We start from the raw sequence: 24,551 nt of genomic DNA, 5'->3' as shown, positions 1-24,551 counted from the left end.
TGAGGGATGTGGCCTGAGGAGAGTACAAAGGGCCGAATAAGGGAGGCCTGGAGGACAACATTTGCCCTCCAGGTCAGAGATCTCCCATGCTTAACATTTCTGTAAGCTTCTGAATTATTTCTTCACTTTTTTCTGTTCCTTCTTTCCTTTTTCTTTCTTATAAACTTTTCTATGTATTTCTCCGTTTTCAATTAACAGTTCATTTTTAAAGGGGAGCCAGGTTTACCTGAACTGGATGGTGTGGATATGCTCTGCCCTTTGGTATAGTATCCCCCCCTTTCTTTCTTCTTTTGCATGACTTTTTCTGCATAACTTAGCCCTTTTCTTGCATAACATAGTCTTTTTCCGCTTTCTCCCTTCCTTTCCCTCTGGAAGCTCCATTCTTTTATATGAAAATGTGGCCAGAATTTGTCAGGTGTCTGTATGATTTGTGAAAGACCAAAAGTTGTACAGACATATGGAAGAACTGACATTTCACAAGCCAGGGCACGCTCTAGTTCGTTCCACCCAGATTCATGCCACGTTGTGAAACTAAACACTTATATATTTTTAATTCTAGAGTCTGGCTTTGTAGCCAAAGGTGTGTCAATGCTTCTGGCTACTATAAGCTTAGCAAGTTGTATGCATGGACCAGGCAGTTAAATACCTGGAAGGGCGGAGGGAGGAAAACTTTTTAAAACTGATATGAATTTGCACAAACATTTAGTATGTGTGTGTCATTCAGCCACATATTCCTGGATGTCATGGGGTTTGAAACACGTTCTTTGTGCAAATAAGTTTGAGTAGTTTCAGAGTGCACAGGTTGAAATCGACAGCTATGCCTATTTATGTATCTGATGCCACAAATGATTTTAACATTTCAGTTATCTAAAGCACTCTCCTTGTCTTGTGACTTCTGAATGAATGGCCAGCTTGCATACATTATCACATCAGCCAGTCCCATAGGCTATAATTATTCTGATGTTGTGAGCCTATTCCACCCCCCTCAAGAGCATTGCTATATCTATACAGATATAAAAATATGCCATTAAAATGCTGGGGGGGGGGGAGAGAACGCTCCCAAGGTTTCTGCCATTGACTTTAGATTCTTCTCTAGAGCACCATCTAGTGTCACATTTTTATAATGCATTTTTAACATTATAAATTGACCTGTGTAGCCGAGTCGCAAGAAAATGGTTTGCAAGCAAGGAAAGTATTTTACAACTGATAGCCAGAAACTAAACCTGGAAACAGTATGGATAATACGCAAAGAATGCTTTACCTAAGATAGGTAGGGAAGATGTTCATGCCTCTGCTTGTCCTTTGGCAATGTACTTCCCATTTTGAAAGACAGCCATTCACCAGTCAGTCTCCTGTGTCACAGAGTTGAGCTAAGAGATACTGTCTGAGAGTTGCCTGAAATAATTTTACTTATATTGGTATTGAGTTTATCCTTGTATAGCTCTTTCCTCCCTTCATCAAACTCATATTACAGCATGAAACAAAACATCTTAAAATCAAAAAACTAAATTTGCTTTAATACAGAGAGCTGATGAATTTTTTAAGCAATTGTTTATGAATTCGACTAATTGTTTTATTTCTGAAATTTATACATGGAATCTGATTTGTTCCTGCATACCTACTTTTCAAACACAGCACATGGTTTTTGCATGGATATTTCCAATACGTTTATGGTAATGGTAGGTCTTCCAGATCAATCATAAATGGTGTGTGTGTGTGTGTGTGTGTGTGTGTGTGTGTCTGTGTGTTGCTGTTATGATTCACTTGGTGCTTTCCAAGAATACAAAATTGTTACTTACTTTTTGCAGGGACCAGATGGATTACCGGTACCAGGATGCTGGCACAAGGTATCGTACCCTACCTTAGATTTTTTCTTTGGCTTGAATTAAGATTGTTGCTTAGCAAGAGTAATAGCATGGAACTAATACATAATAGAGCTATTTTGTAAAGGGAAAGGGGGGAAAGGGGGAGAAAATGAACTGAGGCAAATGTAGATATCTTTGCTAAATACCCGCATATTAATATAGCCATCATAGAGGGATTAGACCAAAGAGACAAGAAACTCAGCATTTTGCTTATGAAATTATAACTAAAATTAATTGGTCAGGAAATATGCCAACTTATTCCTGCTTGATTCTATCTTTTTGATTCTATGCCTGGCAAATAAATCTGGTTTATTTCCATTTTAATGCTGACTTTGCATCTTGCTTTCATGTCTGCATTATGCTATATATTTTTTTAAAAAATTTAGATTAGTGCAAATTTAGGGCAGAGCTGCCCATGCTGGTGGCAAACCAGTGTCCTTGAATGCAGGCCACAATCCACAGCAGTAAAATTGTGCTGGCAGGCAGCAATTTCCATGAGAAGCAAAAGGTGAAAGTGGGCCCTCACCATAACCCTCTTCTTAAGTTATTTTTCTGAGTCAGGTTTTAATACTAGAGCTGCATCAATTTTGGATTTCCATACAGGGGGAAATGGCTCTGCTGCCATGGCTGCTGAGACACTTTCTGCAAATACTTCATTCTCCCCGACACCTATATGACACTTTTCAATGGGCATAAAGCCATGTACAAAAGTCAGTTCCCCCATTTTAGCTCAGTTCTTGTGTGAGAGGCAAAAACAAAACAACCTAGTGCCTTTTTTTTCTTTATTATCGTAACTCTTCCTATGTCCAACCAACCTTTTCTGAGAGTCTCTGTGCAGCTTTCCACTGTAGTGTTTTGTTTTCAGGGCTATATATACAAAGAAGGGCAGCAAATGACTGGGTGGTGCTTCTGTTTCAAGCTATGGTAGAGAGGAAAGCTGTCCCAACCAACAGGAGGATTGCACAAGCAACCTAGAGATTATTACACATGTCAGGCATTATTAAGCAAGGGCAGAGCAATCCCTCAGATCTACTGACTGGAAAAGATCAGGATAGGATGGAGCTGTCTTTCTACCACCGAGGAAAGCATGTGGACATGGATCTATTGCAGGCATAGATTTCCATAGGCCTATTGCAAGTGGTATTTCTACCTGCAGTAGCTAGTGTTAGGCCCCCAAATGGAGCATTTTAGGGACAGAGTGGACTCAGCAGAGGCAGGGCAGAGGTGGCCTTCAGGCGACTGAATCCAAAGCCCATTCATTCCCTCAAGAGGCCCTGGGATTGGGCCCACTAATCTCCCCACCCTCCATCTCCTCCAAAAAATTTCTGAATAGCGAGAATTAAAGAAAAAGAATCAGCACTGCTAGATGGAATAATTACATTGCCTACCTTCCACCTTGGATGATACAGCTTTGGAAAAAGTAGATAGTCGTCTACTTTACTCCCTCCACATCCCTCCACATATGATAATAATAATAAAAGATGGAAGTCAGCAATGTCACCAAATAGTTGCAAACACTGTCTCGCAGTAGATGAGAGTGAGATGCATGCTATGCCCGTGTGTGTGGTTTTTTAAACATGTTTGTGTTCTTTTACAGTGATCCTCCAAGCATGGACTGTGTAAATAATAGTGTGATATATTTTGATCTTTTTCTAATTTTTATACAAAAAAGAGGGGGGAAGTCACAAAAAAACAATAACTCTTCAACAGTAATATATTGATCTTTTTATACTGGATGCTTTCATGTATGGATTTTAAAAGATATAAACGTTTCCAAGGCCCATAGGACAAGCGTACATAACCAACAACTATTTTATAACTGGACACTCTGAAATAATTGGGAATGATTGTTACTTGCTGCTAACGCTACCGTGTGGAATAACAGCACTGAGAAACTGTGCCTTGTGTGCCTTATTGCATGGGAGAAGGAACTTCCCCTCTTCTCAACCGATGGCTTTCAACTCTGCAATTCTGTTGCACATAGCCACAGATAGAAATGGAGGAGAAAATGAAAAAGAAAAAGAAGTTGCAGCCTTAGAAATGAGACAAACGGTGGCTTGCGGATGAATGTAGGAGGAACCTCCAACCCGGAAATACAACACAAACGTTACCACACATGCTGCTACATACCTCCGCCTTGAAGAAAACAGTTACGTTCTTGGTCGTTATGATCACCTGTGTCATCTGTGGCAGCTTTTTCCACATGTAGAAAACTTTGTCGCCGGGAGAACCTCTGCTTATTCATTCTACAATCTGTGACTTAAAGCGGGTTGATTCTCTTCGGGAACTTTTGTAATTACTGCGGAATTGGAAAAACTTGTAGTGCCTCACATATCATACGGATCACACACAAACACACACACAGAGGAAACAGTACAATATTCATCTCAGTTTTACAGATTTGCAGCATAACACCAGTGCTGATTAAAACCTCTTCCATAGCCACAGTCCATGAGTTGCCAGCTCATGTTTGCAAACTGGGAAGGGATTCCTGTATGAAGTCCAGTGCTTGCTTCCCTGAATTGGCAGGGCTTGCCATATCAGTACTGATAAACTGGAGCTCTGTTTTTGGACTTTGCTCCCCCACTCCCTTATGTAGAATCAAGTACATAACTCAGGAGGAGTATCTTCATTGGTGTGTAAGCACCTCCCAAATAAAACTACCTATGGTCAGAAGTGCAGGAGTTCAATAATAGCACCAGTGGTTGTTTGGTCACTTACTTGGTCATGGAAACAACTCTTTCAGTTTCAGTTCTTCAGAGTAAAGGTGTCTAGGAGAATCTCCATATTTTATGCAGCAAACAAAGGTGCACCAGTGTTACATCAGTGATCCCTTACAGCAAAGCATAAAGTGAGAACAGGCACATTTCTTTAGCGTGCCTGAGAACTTCTGGCCAAATCAAAACACAATGGCTACAAAAAGCATGGAACTCTTGCTTTTGATTGGATTGCAGCAGTGGATTGTGGGTATGAGCACAAATAAGGGAGAAAATGCTGCTAGTGGAGTATCCTGCATATTTACCATTGGTATATTGAACAATAGCTTACTAATTTCAAGAACCTAAGCATGTCCACACATAGCCTACCTTGAACCTATATTTGTAGCAATAAGCAATTTCATTTCAAGCAGCACAGCCAAAACTGTTCACCCATTTATGCAACTATATAGTGTTCTATACACCCCTTGTTGTTGTGCTGCCAGTGGGATCACATACACACAGTTTGTTTACTTTAGGGATGAGGAGCCATTCAGATGTTGCTGGACTGCAACCCCGTCATCTCAGGTTAGGGCTGATGGGGGCTGGAGTCCAACAGAATCTGGAAGGATACAGGTTAACTTCCACTGGTTTGCTTCCTCTGCCAAACACCACACTGGCGAAACTCTTCACGCTCCAGGTTTCGAATCTTTTATTTAAAAGGCCATGTTAACGAAAATGTTTTCACAAGTATACAATGAGTATAGAAAGGTTCTGGCAATGATGTTTTGATGCTGGGTGGATCTAGGAGCATCCAGGAGGCATGCTACCTAAGAAGTAAGGGCTACAGAACATGTTAGGTAGAAGTTTATTGCTTGGAAGATACTGAGGTAAATAGGGAGAGCAGCAGAAGTGGAGTTAATGGCTCCTGGCTCTTAAGAGCACCAATGTCTTCCATAGGGCAAGAAAAAGTTCATCTGGTCCTGCTGGTCTGACCACTGTGATCGCAGAAGCTGTTTGCCTTAGTCCTCTGTCTCACAGCTGTTAAAAGCACAGCAGTTCTCTGTGAGTTGGCAAGCATAGTTGGGAGCAGCTGCAGAACTGACTGAGCAATGTTGACTCGTGGAAAGAGGTTACAGCTTCATGGAAGCATCTGAACCCTTTCGCCTCTGAACATTTAGCTAAGGCCTTATATGACAGTTTCCTCAGCGTCATGTTTGTTTGAACACTAGCAAGCTGTGACAGTGATCAACTAGGCACAAAACTATGATGAAAGCTCACGTTTATAGGAACCAAGGGACATAATACTTCGCGGTTTGAACAAAACCTAGGAAGCCTGGATTTCCCTCTCCCGTTTTATTTTGGTGCTAATTGGCTTCATCCTAATTCAGAGTTTAAGCCCTCATTCCCAGAGATGGGGTGTAATTCTATTCCAAAGTGCTGGTTCGCGTTACTGATCAGAATTCACATGTGTAAGGATGGCATGGTGCTCTCCGTTAGTGTAAGGTAGAAGAGGGGTTCTGGATTGCTATCCTCTGAATCTTTAGCAATAATGTATATTATTTCTATTATTACTACTTGTAAAGTCTTCTAGAAAAACTGCAGTTAATGCTTTAAACAGTGTACAATTCTTCACATTGTAGAAGATGCATACTATACACACAAAAATAGACTATAAAGTTAACATTGCTTCACTTGTTAACTACTTGGGTTACATATAAGATAGCTTTATTGTATGATTTCTGATGTCCATATGGCATTTTGCTCGGTAATGATATTAGACTGTTGTGTAAATGAAGATAAACTACACTGACTTAAGAAAGAAATTAGATACTTTAAATTGTCAATTAAAATGCTGTAACCTTCCATACAAAAGACTAGCTTTCAAGGCTTACTTGAAAGTCAAACAGCTGTGTGCATAGCTTCGTTTTCTGCATGTAATACTCTTTTACAGGTGGCAAAAACCAGTGACAAGTCCATGTGCAGCAAAATCAACTCTCTTCTTCCTCGTCTACAGCATATCATTTCCTCCAAATCTTATCTCATGGCAAAATATTTCCCTGCAGTCTGTAGTGTTTGCTGAGTACACTGTACATCTATCTAATTGCCATTCTGTTAATGTCATCCTTAGCAAAAGGAAAGGAAGCAAAAGGCTGGAGCATGTATGTGGTAGTGTGACAATAGTAATAACGCACAATTATAGCCCCAGTCAAGATAGATGCAGGTGGACCTGCTGCTTTAAATCCCACCCCCCAACTCCCATTTTCGTGCCGAATCCCCTCACTGTTTTCAATTTTGGAAGTTCAGTTAGTAATTTACTGGCTTTGGCGGGGAGGGGAGCAAAGTTTCTGTGAGTGAACACTCAAAAAAAGGCCACATGCATCCATGCCCTTCTGGATCACTGCTTATGAAATTTAATACTGGCTATACTATTCTTTTTTTGAGAAAATAGACAAATTACCCCTTCATCATTCTCTCTTATTAACAGCTGTCAGTGGCAGCACTGGAAAAACAAAATCCAGAAGAAATATTTAAAAGTACTTTTCATTTCTGAACTCTTTTAAAACAACAACTCATTAGTGCCACAATAAAATATATTTATTCAAGAAGTGGGCACACACAAGTGGAGAAGATACATTGTTCGTTAGTACATTAAACCCATTTTTATTTGTGAGTCCTTGGCAAGCTGTTCAGTGATAACATATTTGTAAAGAAAGAGCAACCTTCAGCAACAGTTATTTCTTCAATTGCAGACAGCACCAAAGTGAGATTCCTTATAAAATGTGACTCCACATCATCTATTGTTAGCAACTGCATATTTTTCTTTCCCTTCCTCCAAGAAGGTCTAAGCGATTTGGAAATATCTATAAGAAGTAATTTAAAAGAACACATAGTGTTATCTCGTTCAGTCCACATAACAACTTTATGAGGCATAGGTGCCAACTTCCTGGGGTCTTGGGTGCCCAAGCACCCACAAAATTCCCCATAAAGGGGCTGGGCACCCACAAATTTTGGTGCCAGGGCCATGCACATTGCATGGCACCCATGGTCAAGGGGCTAAGTTGGCACTCCTGTTATGAGGTAAGTTAAAGGATTGTGAGTTGCCCAAGACCTGCTCCTAAGCTTCATAGTTCAAACCTAAGTCTATACCACATGGAATGCATGTCAGAGTGAATTCACTGAATATATTAGCAATGGGACTCCTGTATGGGATGCTTCAGAACTGCATATTTTGTCTACATATCATTTATTTTGGTGGTGGCAGCAGGTACTGGCCTGGTTCAAAAGTCATGCTATTCCCCTCCCTCTCTTCCCTTTGTCCTCCAGCACAGCTGCAAGGAAGAATCAGAAGCTTTGCTTCTGCATTAAATTTCTACACACCAGCACCAAGATACAGTAATTTGATCCATTTCTGTTCAGTTAAAGACATACTTCAGATCAGGAGTGGGGAGCCTTTGGCTCTCCAGATGTTGCTGAACTACAGCTCCCACCATCCCTAGCCATTGGCAGTGCTTACTAGGGCTGATGGGAGTTGTAGTTCTACATCTGAAAAGCCAAAGATCCTGTAACTCCTGCTTTAGATACTCATTTAAAATGCTTATCGGCATCACCTTTTGTAGCATTGGAATTGTGGGAAATAACAGCTTTAAAGCCCTGAAAGGAATTCGGTAATTCCTTTTTAATAGAAATGCTCTATTTACAGTGCCTAAGTACCAATTAAAATCACCAAATCACTACTAGCCATCAGAATGGTAGTGATTTGGGTTTTTTAATCAGCACAGTATTTTTAAAAATTGAAGATTATCAACATGGCTTCTTTATATAGGAGGACATTGATATGCTTTCAAAAGCACCAATCTGTGTAGTATGTGAAATAAAGACAATTTTGTTTTACGCTTTAAATTGCTCTTATTTTGAATGGAAATATAAAGAATAGCCAGCATTCAATATTTTAACTACACGTTTTCAGTTTTTGATAATTTTCTAATTTTTCAACTTGATACCTTGAAAAAGTGAGGGTTTGCACTATATGGTACTAAAACCCTTCCATAATTTGATTTCAAACGGCTAGTTTTCATTTTCTAGGTGGGTTTGATTTCCAAAGATATATCCAGCAAAGTGATTGATCAGTATCAGGATACAATAATTGAACATTTATTCACTATTGCCTCCTAAGCAATGTGTTTTTGCATGCTGAATAAACTGCATTCACATATAGTGGTCATTTGGCAAAGCAGACAGTTGAATTGGAAAGCATTCCTAAGAGTCAGTAGTTGACCTTGATTTTATTGTCACATTTTAGGTGGGGTGTGAAGCGCACATTTCTGCCAAGTTGAAATTATAATTGAAATCAGTGTAATCAGTAGGCAGAATCTAATCAAAATTAAATGGTAGAGTTAAGCAGAATGGACAGGCTTAAATCTCTTCCACTTAAAGAGATGGAACTTGAAAGTACCGGTATTTCACATCTGCTATATCATGCTGTGTTTATCTCAATAGAATGTTGTGCCACAGAACTGAAAAACAACACTGTCAACGTTTTCAGCCTACTTCTAAATTGGCATTTTGAATATATATTGCTGCAACTATAAATATAGTTTGGCTCTGCCTCTTGTTTATTTCAATGTTTTGCGGTAAAAAAAATGTGCAGTAATAGCAGTTTAAACCCACTGGTGCCCAAGTTGCTCAAGTTTTAAGACAAATTACTGCTACTCATTGCACAGGCAGAAGCTGAACTACAGTGAACAATGTAATTCACTGCTCAATATACAGGAAGATTTTGCTAACTTGCTTGTCTGCCTTGCAAAAACTAGGGCATGCTTCTACAGCCCTGGTCAGCAGTTTCCCTACAGGCCACTTAAGAGTGGGGAAGGAAGCAACGGCTATAAAGTTTTGTTGTCACAGATGCCACTTTCTGCATACCCCTTTCACCTCTACATTGACAAATGCAATATCTGTCAGGGGCCTGGATTTGGCCCAGGTGCCTCCACTTGCTGCCCCCTGTTTTACAGTGTGCTGAGCACCTACAGTAACTCTGTATCAGAATGAGTCCCAGTAAATCAAGTGCCCTTGACTTCAAGTGAGAGCACAGGGCAATCCCCCCAAAAAGCAGTTGGACTGCGTATCTTCTACTTTTTAAGTGAGATTCTAAGCAAAGATCAACATAATACAACTTGTGTTTTATATTCAGTAAAGCTCTTATTCAGGAAGTATATCTAGAAGCTGTATGAATGTGCAAATGAAGGGGTTGACAGACTCATAATTACCAAGGTAGTGTCCGGTATTACAAACTGCACATAGAAGTCTCCTTTTCATGCAAGTAATCTCATTCAGTAACTAATAAGTAAAAGGGCTTTGAGAATTATGCCTCTTTCATGAAGAATTTTGTGGAATGTATTTTACATGCTTTATAATGAAATACTCTTCTGAGCTTCAATAAAATGTACGGTACAGCTTAAAGTTGGAAGGGAATATTTATGCGACATGTTTAGTTGTCATTGATTACAACTTTATGTAAAATTTCTAACACGTACAAGCCAGAACAACTGCTATATTTAGTTGTACTATGGGGGAACAACTATTTTTAAAATGAAGGCATTAATATAGTATTATGAATTATTGAATAAAAATATAGACTTGTACTGATCTGTTTTGTAAATTTTACAACAGGCACTGCACAGTTTGGCAGTGTTCCCATTGTTTTGTGCTTTGATTTGTAGTAAGACTTGATATTTGAACCATTTTAGAATAAACTGCTTCTTGTACAGATTGTTTTTACTATGTTGTGAATTATATACCTGCAACATTCCTAACCAGAGCTATAAAACAATCAAAAGCATTTGAATTCAAATTAGCTTCATTATTTTTTGAAATTAAAGTAAGTTGTTCCATTAATCAGACCAATAGTTTTAAAAACAGTTACTTAAAAATAGTCCCATTACAAAAACAAAAACAAACTGGAATTATTCCAATTCATTTTCTTACTAATAGTCTCACCTTACTCTTACTTTCAAATACATGTTTGGAATGCCCACTGTCATAATCCAAAACAGATTTACATTGGATTGTATAAAGAACACACACACACACACACACACACACACACATATATATATATATATATGAATGAACTGGAAAGCTTTGCACAGAAAATATATTTGACAAGGTCAGATAAACGTTTGATTAGCGGACAAACATTAATATTCTCTGAAACTTTCGGCTCAACATGTTAAGAGCCTTCCATGTTAACTCCAGCTCCAAAATGCCAGAAAATTAACTGGAGGATGAAGCGCTGCAAGGACAAGGGCACCTGCTTCTTGGACACAGCAATTCAACGGGTGGAGCGCTTCCCGGCACGCCAATGCTGGTGAGGGGAAAGCATCGCCCATTGAATCGCGCCGGGTTGGGAACCCCACCTACTAAACTGCTTCATTGCGAGGCTCTTAAGCGACTTCTGACGCTGCCCTCGCGAGAGCCGCAGACTCTACTATTTGGGTTTCGCCACCTGCAGCCCAGCCGAGGAAGTTCCACCGCGCACCCACCAGGGGGCATTGCAGAATCCCGGCTGCTCAGGCCAGACGCGGGAGCGGATTTCTCGCTTCCGTTCGTGCACGGAGCGGGCCGGTGAATTCTCGGTTATCATGGACCCCCCCCAAGCTGCGCCTTTTAGATAGCAGGCTGCATTGGCTGGGGGGGGTCGAGGGGGGAACGCAAAAAGATAACATTTCACACAAGAGAATAAAAAACGGGAAGTGCCTCAGCTTCCTCTCTTTGCCGGGACGGAGAAACCGCTGCCCAGCCCTACCCCCCCCCCCACTGTCTCCTATAGGCAGCTCTCACTTCCGCCTCCCCTAGCAGGGGAAGAGCTTCACAAGGAACCCGGAAAGCCTTCCTCCAGGAAAACCAGGTTGCCCCTAAGTGACATCTTCATCCTATCTCTACGGTTCCTTTCCCCCACACTCCTGGGCAGCCATGAGCGCGGAGCCACGCAGCCGCCAGGAGACTCTGGCTTTGCGGAAGCAGCTCATCGGGTAGGTGGTGATTCTGCTGAGAGGGGAGGGTGTCCTTCCAGAGACTAGAGGGTATTTCCTCCCCCCCCCCGCTTCCTTCCAGGTGTGCCCCTCTTGAGGTTGCCCACGTGACTCTGAGCCCGGCGTCGGTGCCTCAGGAAAACCGGTCCCATCCGAAACATTCAGCGTCCGGGACGTGTTCCGGCTCCTGGCGCGTTTGGGTCAGATACCTTTAACCTGCTTGCCTCGCTCGGTTAATAGCTGCTACGTGGCAGGCGCGCTAGAAAGACCCGCAATATGCCCCGCTCGCTCCAGTCGCAAATCCCGCTCCGCCCCTTCCCATGGCATAGGATCCGGCTGCCTCGTGTGGGTTACCAGTTTGTATTTCTCATTCTCGCGGATTACCACAGAAAGGCACGCGGCCTAACAATACTGCAAAACGTTTAGGATATAGACTAAAATACAGTACAGTCGCTCTTCTCCCACAGCTTTGTAAGATGCTTGCTTCAGTATACTGAATGCTGTTTTGATTTCTAATGCGCAGGGGCACATAAATGTAATGTACATGTGTTCTGATCCAGCAAATGTTTGAATTTCTAATGTGAGGATATAAAGCTCTCCCCCCCCCCGCCCCCAGTCAGGCCTTTTTATTGGTCTTTCAGAACAAAGTCCTCACAACTAGCCCAGTACTTGCTATCTCCTGACTATCGGTTCCATGCCCTCAATTCAAATTTCTGGTTTATTACTAGATGCATATCCCGCCTTGCTTTCAAGGAGCTCAAGGCAGCATACGTGGTTCTCTTTCTCTCTCCCTCTCCCATTATCTTCACAATAACCATGTGAGGTAGGTTAGGCGCTTAAATAGAGAACCAAGGTCACCCAGTCAGCTTTATGGCCAAGTGGGGCTCTGAACCCTTTCTAGAGGGGCCTGTCCAGGTGATGTTGGGGGCATAGTGTCAGCCTGTGGTGCTTGTTTTGCGAACAGATCATTTGAAGATCTGCCTACACACACATTAAACTGCCTAGGCCTAGGCCCTAAGATCAGTTTTGGAGGCCTAATGCTGTGATCTGCCACCAGGCATGTCCAAAGTCCATTTCAGGGGCTTAATCCGGCCCGGTGGTCAATTTAATCTGGCCCCCGTGGCAGTATATGTCCTGGGGTAAAATCCTTTAAAAAGCTCAGCAACTTCAGTCCCCCAAAAAATGTCAACAACTTTGGGGTAAAACTGTAAAAAAAGCTCAGCAATTTCGGTCGGCCCTCACATGTTCACTTCATCAGATCTGGCCCTCTTTGAAAAAAGTTTGGGCACCCCTGCCACTAAGGTTGTTGGGTACCAGGGGACAGGACCTTTGGTGGCACCACACCTGTGGAATTACTTCCCATGAGTTTCCTTTTGTGGTGTTTAACTGGACTTTACAGACGTTATACTTCTGCCAAGCATTTATCTTACTGCTGACACCCCCATATTTGCTTTATAATCTGATGTTTGTGTTAATTTGTTTTGAGCATTTATAGTGTAAACCGCCTTATGACGCTTTGCCCAAAAAGTTGGGGTGGAAATATTTTAAATAAATAAAATTACCTAAGAAAAGGTAAGAGAGAAGAAAAATTGTAAGGTTCAATTTGTTTTATGATACTTCATTATTACCTCTGGCTAAACTCTTTAGCACTAACTTGGCAGAGGAAGTCTGGTAGCTAGCGCAGTGGATTCCCCTGCCTTGGGGGCTTTTAAGCAGAGATTGGTTGGCCATCTGTTATGGATGTTTTAGTTGATTCCTGCATTGCAGGTTGGGCTAGATGACCCTCTGGGTACTTTACAACTCTACAATTCTACAATGCTATGGCTCTCCAGTAAAGAACCACCACTGAAGAAACAACCTAATCCTTATCTGGTTGCCAAATAAATACAAATAAAGGGATTGCCGTACTTCTAAAAGGTCTCTCTACAACTGACATATTGTAGACCTTTCAAAAGGAGAAACTTCTGGGAATGTGCTACAGAGGGCTAAGGAGGCTACTTTCAGCAGAGCATAGAAACTGAAACATGGTATATGAGGGGTATGCAAAAGGTAAAATTTATTCTTTAAGTCAGCCTTTGCCAACCCGCTACCATTGGACTATCATGACTGTCAGCTCCAGCCAGCATGGCCATAAAGGCTGGGGCTCAAGGGAAATATGTCAAAAATTTGTTCAGAATATGTCAATGGCACCAAACTGGCAAAGGCTTCTCTAAGCAAGAACCCCTCTTAGATTCTATTAGTGCGGAGGCTTTAAATTACTGCTCATATTTCTTGAAATTTAGTATGATAAAAGTTTAGACTAATTTTTTAGTATTCAATTAGTGACAAGAATGGAGGGAATTAACTAAAAAGTTAATTTTAAAACCTGAGTTCATTGAGCATGCTAAAAAAAATGCAATAAAATTAATGACGTGGGAGTATTTGCTTCTCATTTCAATTTTACTTTGTTTTTTTTAAAAAAATTCAGATCCTCCTGCAAGCTTTTTTTCCCAGAAGACCCTGTGAAGATTATCAGTGCAAAGGGCCAGTATATGTATGATGAAAATGGAAACAAGTACCTTGACTGTATCAACAACGTTGCTCAAGGCAAGCGTGAAACCACATTCTTGTTAATAAGCACTGACAGGCCTAAACTACATTTATGTGTACATTCTTGTAATGGTAACCTGCTGGCCCAATTTAAACTGGACAAAACTGATTCTGGCCAGTGAAACCTGGCTTGGAAAATCAGGGGCTTAAGTGTGTGCACTTAACCTATTCCCTATCCGCATACACAGACATCAAAATTTGCCCCATGTGACAAATGTTTGATCCCTTCACAGATAACTCCAGTGCATGCCCATTAGACCTCAGCCCTACAACTCCATAGCCAGCAGTGCCAGATCAGGTACCTGAATAGGCTGGCATGAGGTGGTAGGAAGGCAACTATTATGCCTATCTGTACATCCTTTGTACAGGCATTGTTTGGCTAGCCAGTAAGCCAAGTCACCTATACCCTGACCTGATAAAAGACCTCCACTGCTAGAGGGAATATGCCTTTGAATACCAGTTTAGAATCACAAGTGTGGAGAGTAGATATGCTCCCGGGTCCTGCTTGCGAGCTTCCCCATAGACATAGCCACTGTGAGAACAGGATGCTAGACTAGATGGGCCTTTGGCTCTTATGTTTTAAATTTTGCATGATTTTTTAAGGACATATATAAAATAAAGGAGTCAGAGCCAACATTTGTCTTAATAGCATTTATGGATGGACACTTGGCATTCTCTCATCTTGCATCTTCCTTATTTTTCAGTTGGACACTGCCACTCAGAAGTGATCAAAGCAGCACATCAACAAAATTTGGCACTAAATACAAACTCTCGGTATTTGCATGACAATTTGGTGGACTATGCACAAAGACTCTCTAATACATTGCCTAAGAAGCTGTGCACTTTCTATTTTTTGAATTCAGGGTAAGTTTGTGACACATTGCCAATAGGACTTCAAGCTGCATTTCTTCTAAGGCTGCAGTCCTGTGCACGCTCACTTGGAAGTAAATATCAACTGAACTTAGAATGAAATCCTGCTAAGTAAGAATATGTAAGAGGAAGCAATTAACTTTAAATTAGTCACACTAGAAATTGAATATTGGAAACAAATAATAGGTATTTAGAGCCTATAAAACTATACATCTTTTTTATACATTGTTTGCAAAACAGGCTGTGTTTATTGAGACAATCAAGCTACTTTGATTAAACCAAATGCCTGAAATTTATTTGTATTTTAACTTATGTTCCTCAAATTAGGACGAATACACATAGTTCCTGGCTTAGAGAAAAATTAACATTTCTGCGCATTCCTTTTTTGGAGGAAAAACCTCACACCATGCAACTGCAAGGAATCAATTAGCAAAACATATAGATCGCGTGGGTCAAAAACCATAATGCTGTGTATTTCTTTTTTGTGCATTTTGTCATTTTGGTGTGCAATTTGTAGATTTGAAATCTGGTTGCTCAGTTCTGTAGACTATAGATACAAAACAGTAAAGCTGGAGAGGTTACCATTTGTCTGATTCTACAGAAAGAGAAAGCTGCAAAACTTTTTTATTGTAGGTCAGAAGCCAATGATCTTGCTCTGAGATTGGCACGGCAGTATACAAAACATGAGGACGTACTTGTGGTGGACCAGTAAGTGTATATATACTTTTAACCAAGTAAAATTATAAAGCAAACCTGGGAATTTTCATTTAACTTTTGAAGAGAAAGTTAAAATGCCCAATGTAGACATGTTTTTACTAGAAAGTTGGGAGTGTCTTGCATAATTTTTTTCATTTGAATCCTGCCCTTCTTCCAAGGCGTCTCAGAGCAAGGTACATGAGCTTCCCAGGCAACTCACCATCCAGGTACTTGTCAAGTCTAGACCTGCTTCTGTTTCTGAGCCAGAAGTACATCAGGTTCCTTAAGTCTATGTTCTGGGCCCCAGGTTGCATGTTATCAACATCAAGGTACAGTACATACAACCTTGCAGGAAATTACACTGTGCTACCAATGGAATGGGCACTGTGCTTCTTGACTAAATTGTAATTTATACTGTCATTACAAGAGCTTGAAGAAACAGAAAATTTATCTTCCAGGCAGCTGCTTGCTTTCTCCAGGAAGGGGCAACAGAATGAATATGTGAAGTGCTTAAGCACAGCAGCAGCTTCAGTTTGGCAGTCTAAATCCTGCAAAATCTCTGGTAGTCCCAGTGAATTAATGTAGACTTCACTGTGTGGTTCTACTGATTGTTTGTTTTTATTTAAAGTGCTTATCATGGACATCTGACATCCCTGATTGACATAAGTCCATATAAATTCAGAAATCTAGAAGGCCAAAAGGAATGGGTCCATGTGGTATGCAAAAGAGAGCGTACTTTGACCATTTTCCATTACTTTCCAGTTCATCTAAGCTCTGATGATGTGAATAGCATTTACACTTTTTTTGGACAGGCTCCTCTTCCTGACACATACCGAGGATTATACAGAGAAGACAATAAGAATCCGGCCACGGCATATGCCAACGAAGTGAAAAAAATAATTGACCAAGCACAACAAAAAGGAAGAAAGGTAAAATAAGGAGTTAAGTGGAATATAACCTTTCATCCGTCATATGTCAGCCTGAGTTGAATGTATTCTTAAAATTTTTCACATGTAATGTGTATATTTCATCTCAAGGAGGGACTGCTCTGAAAAGGTTTCAGACAACATACCGTATTTTTTGCCCCATAGGACGCACCGGCCCATAGGACGCATCAAGTTTTTTGGGGGGGAAATAAAGGGGAAAAAATTTATTTCCCCCCCAGGCGCTTGTGGGGCCGGCAGCGGGGAGAAGCGCTCTTCTCCCCGTAGTCCGCCTTCAGACCAGGTCTGGGGACAGCGGGAAGATGCACTGCGCCTCCCAGCTGTCCCCGGAGCTTGCGGGGCAGGCAGCGGGGAGAAGCGCTCTTCTCCCTGCCGCCCGCCTTGAGATCAGGTCCGGGGACAGTGGGGAGACACGCTGCGCCTCCCAGCTGTCCCCGGAGCTTGCGGGGCAGGCAGCGGGGAGAAGCGCTCTTCTCCCCGCTGCCCGCCTTCAGATCAGGTCCGGGGACAGCAGGAAGACGCGCTGCGTCTCCCAGCTGTCCCCAGAGCTTGCGGGGCTCGTGGCAGGGTCTCCCCGCCGTCAGCCTCCAAACCACTTCGGGAGACAGCGGGATGACGGCGTTCCACCTCCCTCTGTCCCCCGACCTTGTGGGGCTGGCGCTGGGGCTCTCCTGAAGCCTGGAGAGCGAGAGGGGTCGGTGCGCACCGACCCCTCTCGCTCTCCTGACTTCAGTGAAAGCCTGCATTCGCCCCATAGGACGCACACACATTTCCCCTTCATTTTTGGAGGGGAAAAAGTGCGTCCTATAGGGTGAAAAATACGGTAATTTATCTTCTGGGTGTACATGCTATTTGCTCAATGAACAGAGATTTGTGTGTGTGGAAGGCAGGCAGACAGCCTGGTACTGTATGAAGATTTTTGAATTAGGAACACAAAATGCTGATTCAGCTTGAAACGTGGCATGCATACCACTACTGACTTCACTTCATCTTATCTTTTCAGTTTGCTGCCTTTTTTGTGGAATCTTTACCAAGTGTTGCTGGACAAATCATTCCACCACCTGGTTATTTCCAAAACGCAGCTGCGTGAGTATTGCTTTTTAACTTTCCTTATATATTTCCCCACTCCCAACTAAACTGCTTTGTTTGAGCTTCTGGCTAAGGAGCTCTGGTGATGTTGTTAACTCTGCCAAAGTTAAGCACTTTTAAATCCCATTGATTTCATTGGGAGAAATAACCATGTGTCACACTGAAAACAGTAAGTCTTAGAAGTGTGCAACTTTCTTTAATGGAATTATCTTACTCGCTGTTCGATTTTGTCAGCACTGAACAATTTTTAGTTCATTATGCTTATTGCATTTTTAATTTTAAGGAAATTTAATATTTTGAAGCACACAATCAAATATTCCAACTTTTAAAATGAGAATCAGCTACTAAACCAATTATAAATTTATTAGGTTTTATACTCTTTTATACCTGTATAGCTATGTGTGATTTGGCTCTTTTAATAGGCACATACACAGCGCAGGAGGTGTATTCATTGCTGATGAGATTCAAGTTGGCTTTGGAAGGGTTGGCAAACATTTTTGGGCATTTCAACTTCAAGGAGAGGATTTTATTCCCGATATTATCACCATGGGAAAACCAATTGGCAATGGGCATCCTGTTTCTTGTGTAGCAACGACAAAGGAAATTGCAGAGGCGTTTTCAGCAACAGGAGTAGAGTATTTTAACACGGTAACTTACCAAATCCGTACTGTGTGAAAGTCATCTTTAATTAGACATTTTTGTTTAATGTAAAGGTAAAGGTACCCCTGACCGTTAGGTCCAGTTGCGGACTCTGGGGTTGCACACTCATCTCGCTCTATAGGCCGAGGGAGCCAGCGTTTGTCCTCAGACAGCTTCCGAGTCATGTGGCCAGCATGACTAAGCCACTTCTGGCAAACCAGAGCAGCACATGGAAACGCCGTTTACCTTCCCGTGGTACCTGTTTATCTACTTGCACTTTGTGCTTTCGAACTGCTAGGTGGGCAGGAGCTGGGACTGAACAACGGGAGCTCACCGTGTCACGGGGATTCGAACTGCCGACCTTCTGATCGGCAAGCCCTAGGCTCTGTGGTTCAGACTACAGCACCACCAGTGTCCCAGTTTTGTTTAATGTACTTTCAAATAAATGGATGTAGAGTGCTGCTTTTAGAATTCCTTTCAATTCAATTAGTCCACTACTAAATGTAGAAAGCTTATCTCTACTTTGTGATTTTCTTCCCCCGGCCCCGGGTTCAGTTTGGAGGAAATCCTGTGTCCTGTGCAATAGGTATAGCAGTCTTGGATGTGATTGAGAAGGAACAGCTTCAACTTCACGCCCTCCAGGTGGGAAGCTTCCTCATGGAACTACTCAATCAGCAAAAAGCAAAACATCCTCTAATTGGCGATGTCAGGTATCAATTTCTTAACAATCCAATCTTTATGTGCTATAACTACTATTTCACCCTCTTTATAAAGAGAAAGTACCTGCCTTACCGCCACTTGCCATTTTTTAAAATGGAGCATTAAATGGAGAAGCCAACTTACAAAATCTATGCATTGCAGCTTGTTGCCTTCTTACCGATACCCTTTTTCTTTTAAAAGGGGTGTTGGATTGTTCATTGGAGTAGATTTGGTGCAAGATCAAAAGAAAAGAACCCCTGCTACTGAAGAAGCAGCCATCATCGTAACAAGGTATATATGACTTCCCCATCCCTGATCACATTGTGTCCCCCTCACTTTTTCCAGATTTCTTGTATGTTCAGAGTTGGTCATGTGAATATTACAAGTGGAGATATGTGGAGCCTCTAAGCCATTCCTCCCTTTGCACTTACCTTCTATCCATCACAGGTATCTGTGGGTGTTTATTCCAAGAACCGGGGGCAGAGAATATATAGCAGGGGTAGGAAACCTGTGGTCCTCTGGATGTTGTTGGGATTCCCATCAACAAGAAATAAGAGTTGTAATTGGAGCATCACAGGTTCCCCACCCCAGCCTAAAGCGTGAGTGCAGAGGGAAGAAAAGGAAAGCACACCAACTCACTCTCTCATAAACTGCATCAAAGCTAAATGATTCTTGTGTCTTTTTCCTTCCCAGTTTGAATCACAGTCCTGTCAGCAGCACCTTCCAGTTATTCTGAGTAGCAAACATACCCCAGCATAAGTCCCAGTTTGCCTGCAAGGACATTGGATGTGGAGCAGGTCTAGCTCATGCCACTGATACTAGCATGGTTGAAGACTTCAGGCCTGCTGGGATCAGCTGTGCAACAGTTTCGCATTGGGAACTTGGATCACAGCCAATCCATGCAGAAAGCAGCTTTGCCAGTCCTGAGGTTGGTACTTGGGAAGTGCTTTGTGCAGCAGTTCCCAAGTGCCTTTCAATCAAGCAACTGTCTGTCGGGTACTTGGGAAGCACTGTACAAGGGATGGAGGTGGGACAATACAGCTGTCAATCAGCGGACTTTGTCCTCCTGATTCAGAACACCCCCCACCTTGGTGTACTTTTTGAGACATGTGATAACAGAAAGTGTTCTTGGAAAATGGCTTGGGATCCATATTTTATTATTTTAATGTAAACTGTGCTCATTTAACTGTGACATTTTTGTAACCTGCCTGGAACCATTTGGTAAAGGGTGGACTGTAAGCACAATATATGAGAGTAAGTATGGGGGTCAACATACACTGAGGGCCAATCAACCATCTTTCTAAGTTTATTAAACAGGATTCCTCTTTCCTTCCTTCTCTACCTCTGCTAAGTTATTCACAGCGAGATTCTGTGGATTCTCTGCTGTGAGCTCATAATCTTTCTGGAGCAGACAGGCTCCCTGCTCGTTGCAGGGAACTACTGCGATCAACCTGCTGCAGAGCTCATTAGACACAAATCAAAACTGTCAGGTGCCGCCCAATTGACTTATTGGGTTCTGACATTACTGTGAGTAGGCCCATTGAAATTAATAGTAATGACCAGTGCTTTTTTCTAGAAAAAGTGGCAGTACTCAGCAAAGTTGTTACAGCAAGTACCACCAGGAAAAAAAGCACTGGGTAGAAGTAATAAATTATTAGTATTGTTGTATGCAGCCCATAATAAAAAACTGCATCATAATAATAAAAAAAGCCTGCTGAGCAAGGCAAAGAAAAACAAGCTTTTGCAGCGGGAGACAGCCAAGTGGAGGCACTTCCTTCCCCCCCTCGCTTCATCCATCCATCTCTGCCGCTCCCTCAAATGCTGATCAGAAAGAGGGTGGGATGTTGTGACACGTACAATTTATTTTTGCAAAGACAAGAGTCTGCTTCTCTCTGTCCGCCTGCCCCATCCCCTTGATGCTGATGTTTTCCAACAGGTGCCCAGCTGGGCATGGCGGTGGCTGATGCTCCTCCAATACCTGTAGGTCTGTGGCAGGACGTAGTTTCCTCGGCCAAGAATCGTGTGCGCCAGGCCCCCTACGCAGGTTCTCCCATAAGGATGTCCAGTGGAGCCCCCCCACAATTCTCTCCCAGAAAGGGCAGGTAGCCATAGGCAAGCTTAAAGCACCAGGGGACTGGCTAGTGGAGTGAAGAAAGTGCAGCGGCAACAGTCACCAAAAGAAAAAATGTGCTTGCCGATATCCACCCTCCTGTGCCACTGTGGCTAAGCCAGTCATCCAGAGGACGCAGTTGCCCTTGCAATGGTGGCGGCAGCATGATCACCCAGCAAAAACAGGCAAAAGTCTCTGCCGCCCCTTCACATTATGCTCCCTCTATTCCCCACCCCACAAACTGAGCCTGGCCCATCCTGCCAGAGTAGCTCCCTCCCCCTCTCCCTCACAGCCGTGCCCAAGCTCCACCCAATGTTGCAGCAGGGCACCCATGCGGGAAAATGCAAGGCCCCACAACAAGCAAGAAGGGAAGGGAGAGTGTGCAGTCATTTCCTAACCTTGCCCTGTGGCATGCTCAGCTTTGCCTCTCTGCCCTTGTCACCCAGGATTAGTTCCTCCTACCCAAATATCTGGCAAACACGTCTATTCATAACTATATTTATTAAACTCTGGTTTTTCCTAGAAAAAATAGTGATGGTACTGTATACCAGTGTAACCCGCCAAAAAAAGCACTGGTAATGACTTACTTGGGTCTGCTCTGAGTAGTGTATTTGGATAAAACTCAGTGTGCAAAAAGCCACTAGCTCTGGGGCCCAATTCTAGTCCACTTCATGGAGCAGGAAGAAAATCCCCTTTGCTGGTAGTGTTGATAAGCTCTTTGCAGCTACTGATAGCTTGTAGTGGTGCTTTTAATAGAGACTGTATACTGTGGCAGTGACAGAATAGCTGACAAGAGATTTTACCACTAGTTACTTCAATCAGTCATTTTTTCCTTTTAAAAAAATCTAGATTAAAGGAAGAATTCATTATGTTGGCTACAGATGGTCCAGGCAGAAATGTGCTTAAGTTCAAGCCACCGCTCTGTTTCAATGCAGAAGATGCAAAACTGGTTGCGGACAAACTTGATAAAATATTAACAGGTAAGGAAGGAAAGTACGCTGAGAAACAAATCCTGCACCTACACAGAACAAGATTTACATTGCTGAATGATTTAAAGTGTGTTTTACGTGTTGATTGCCTGTTATTCTTTGCAACTCAAGCGGGAGCGGGGGGGGGGGGCTAGGCGCTGATTTTTAAAGCCCTTGGAAGAAAATCAATTCTGTGCTATATGTATGTGCACTGAGGCCCCAACACCTTCCCCACTGTAATGACTTCTTTCAGTATGCCATTCATGACATGCAAGTCTTCTCATACAGCTGCCTTTCTCAGAGAAGGGGATTGGGGATGAGCACATATTGAAACACTGTCAGCCATGCCGCTTTCCATGTGGAAACGCTTCCTTTGTTTTGGTTGCTATTTTGAGATGTAGCTACATTTAGTCTATATTCTGTTCTGCCCATTCCACCTGAATTCTGATGCAAGGAAGACAAAAAACTGCCAATAGAAACACAATTGGACACTAAAAGCAAGGGGCACACTATTCTGAGTCTAGCTCAGGAGCAAACAGAGGAACAGCATACAGTGGGTGGGGGAAGATGTCAAAGAATCAACTTTAGCACCTTCAGGAATGAGAATAAAATTTGTATTGCTGGAAGAAGAACCAGTAATATTGGTCTTTGCCACAGGGAGATGTAGAATCACCATCTAATTAATACTGTTGAACATTCTACAGAGCTAGAGAAAAGAGAAGCTTAGAGAAAGTTCACTTCCACTACCTTCATATGGTAAGTATTCAGGTAATCTGATGATAAAAAAAGAGTCAAATACTCCATGAAGGAATCCAGTCAATTCATTAATCTAAATACACAATGAATGTACACAATTATATCCTAGCAATGTATAATCTACAATAAGCATGTTATTACAAAGTATTAAGGAAACTTTCACTGAGCTTTGAAATGAGAATATTTAATTCTTTCATTCCATCTCTTACAGGTTACAGACATGGTGCTGAATTCTACCATGTTTCTAATATATTTTACTTAAGCTACAATACCAAAAATACCACCTTTTCCCAACTACTATTATTAAATTTATTGTCTTTGTTGTAATACTGATAGTACATAAATTCAAAGCTCTACAGATGTTATTTGTTAATCCAACTCTTCATGCAGTGGAGTAAAAATCAATTGATTTATCCAGAAAACAAACTGCTTTATTGGTTACAGAACCTAAACCACAACTTACACTCATTTCTGTTTATATTATAAAATTAGCACCTTCCAGTCATTTGTGGGCATGTTTTCTTCCTTCCTAACAATAAAGTAAGCAACGGCTAAAGTTAGCAAAGCTTATACCTAAACATACCAACATTTTAATTATGCGGGAATCTTTTCTAAGTTTTGTAGGGATGAGCATTTCAGAGAAAAAATATTTTTTCCGAATGTTTTCAACAAGCAATTTTACATAGAAAGTGTTTACCTACCATCAAATCCATGTTATATTTTTCATTCAGGAGCGAAGGGAGGTACTAAAGAACTATTAAACCAGATAGCAGATTTGGCTATGCTAATAAAAAATAACAGTTCATTCTTTAAAAAAAAAGTTTTACTTTTAGATGACATAGATTTAGGAACTACCCACCTACATTATTTAGAACTAATTTGCTGGTTAAAATTTTCTGTGTCCCTATCAGCAGTGACCTTATTTCATAGTATCTCTTCAGACTGCTGGCTCCTAGTGCTACAGGTATGGAAGGACAATTTTGAGCATGCTTCTTAGATTTTCTTTAGATGCAGTTACACAAATTTCCATCTTTAAAAATAATACGCTAAAAAGTGTTTTAAAATTCAACTTGCTATCGTTTAACCTGCACTAATACAATAAAATGGTGCTGACCAGAACCACAGCAGTAAACATGCCAAAGCACAGATGCATGGCAACAAGTTCACATCCCGATGTGTCAAGACCATGTCCCTCTCTCTCAAAAAAAGGCAAAAGCTACAATAAGCCACACATGGATCTGCACTACTTTTCCATTCTTTGCACATGAAAACATAGGAGAAAAAAACCACAGGATGCCAACAATTTGACATCATTTTGCCCCATAAGGACTCAGTGAATGGAAGAGTAGGAACAATCCATAATTGCATGATGCAGAGAGCAGAACTGCCCCCCACCACACTGGGGTTTTCCTCTTCCACTTAGCCTCCTGAGTAGTGCCTCATGATAGTTGAGACAACCTGCTTTTGGGTCAATAGGGTTTGCTTATAGGAGCCTTTAGCTTTTGCATGGGACAATTTAGAAATGAATAGATTACATTTAGCGATAAAAAGGCTAAATCACAGTCTTTTCTTTCAGGCTCTGTTCACTGCAACCACTCA

General features: G+C 41.8%; 2 protein-coding genes across 9 annotated transcripts in view; both read left to right on the top strand.

Moving 5' to 3' along the window:
* Positions 1 to 10,331, top strand: part of LOC128407916 (collagen alpha-1(XXIII) chain-like) — a 51,703-nt gene extending 41,372 nt beyond the window's left edge. The window contains exons 42-44 of the mRNA XM_053376931.1: positions 199 to 261; positions 1,809 to 1,847; positions 3,850 to 10,331. Coding sequence (XP_053232906.1) covers positions 199 to 261; positions 1,809 to 1,847; positions 3,850 to 3,903 — 156 coding nt within the window. The 3' untranslated portion in view covers positions 3,904 to 10,331. The remainder of the gene's footprint in view (positions 1 to 198; positions 262 to 1,808; positions 1,848 to 3,849) is intronic.
* Positions 10,332 to 11,272: 941 nt separating this feature from the next.
* On the top strand, positions 11,273 to 23,457 carry LOC128407914 (5-phosphohydroxy-L-lysine phospho-lyase-like). 8 transcript variants are annotated; one of them, XM_053376922.1, is made up of 13 exons: positions 11,277 to 11,592; positions 14,060 to 14,178; positions 14,886 to 15,045; positions 15,685 to 15,759; positions 16,376 to 16,463; positions 16,560 to 16,676; positions 17,695 to 17,777; positions 18,203 to 18,428; positions 18,975 to 19,129; positions 19,320 to 19,409; positions 22,078 to 22,208; positions 22,901 to 22,952; positions 23,164 to 23,457. In XM_053376922.1, the coding sequence occupies exons 1-12, from the start codon at positions 11,534 to 11,536 to the stop codon at positions 22,921 to 22,923; spliced, it is 1,326 nt and encodes a 441-aa protein (XP_053232897.1). In that variant the 5' UTR covers positions 11,277 to 11,533; the 3' UTR covers positions 22,924 to 22,952; positions 23,164 to 23,457. The 8 variants fall into 8 exon arrangements, with proteins under 8 accessions (XP_053232902.1, XP_053232896.1, XP_053232895.1 ...); XM_053376920.1 differs by having other exon boundaries at positions 11,276 to 11,592; positions 16,376 to 16,676; XM_053376928.1 differs by lacking the exon at positions 15,685 to 15,759.
* Positions 23,458 to 24,551: the final 1,094 nt, after the last annotated feature.

The sequence above is a fragment of the Podarcis raffonei genome, chromosome 2, assembly GCF_027172205.1.
Source record: "Podarcis raffonei isolate rPodRaf1 chromosome 2, rPodRaf1.pri, whole genome shotgun sequence".
Taxonomy (NCBI): Eukaryota; Metazoa; Chordata; class Lepidosauria; order Squamata; family Lacertidae; genus Podarcis; species Podarcis raffonei.
This window is presented reverse-complemented; position numbering and strand designations above follow the sequence as displayed.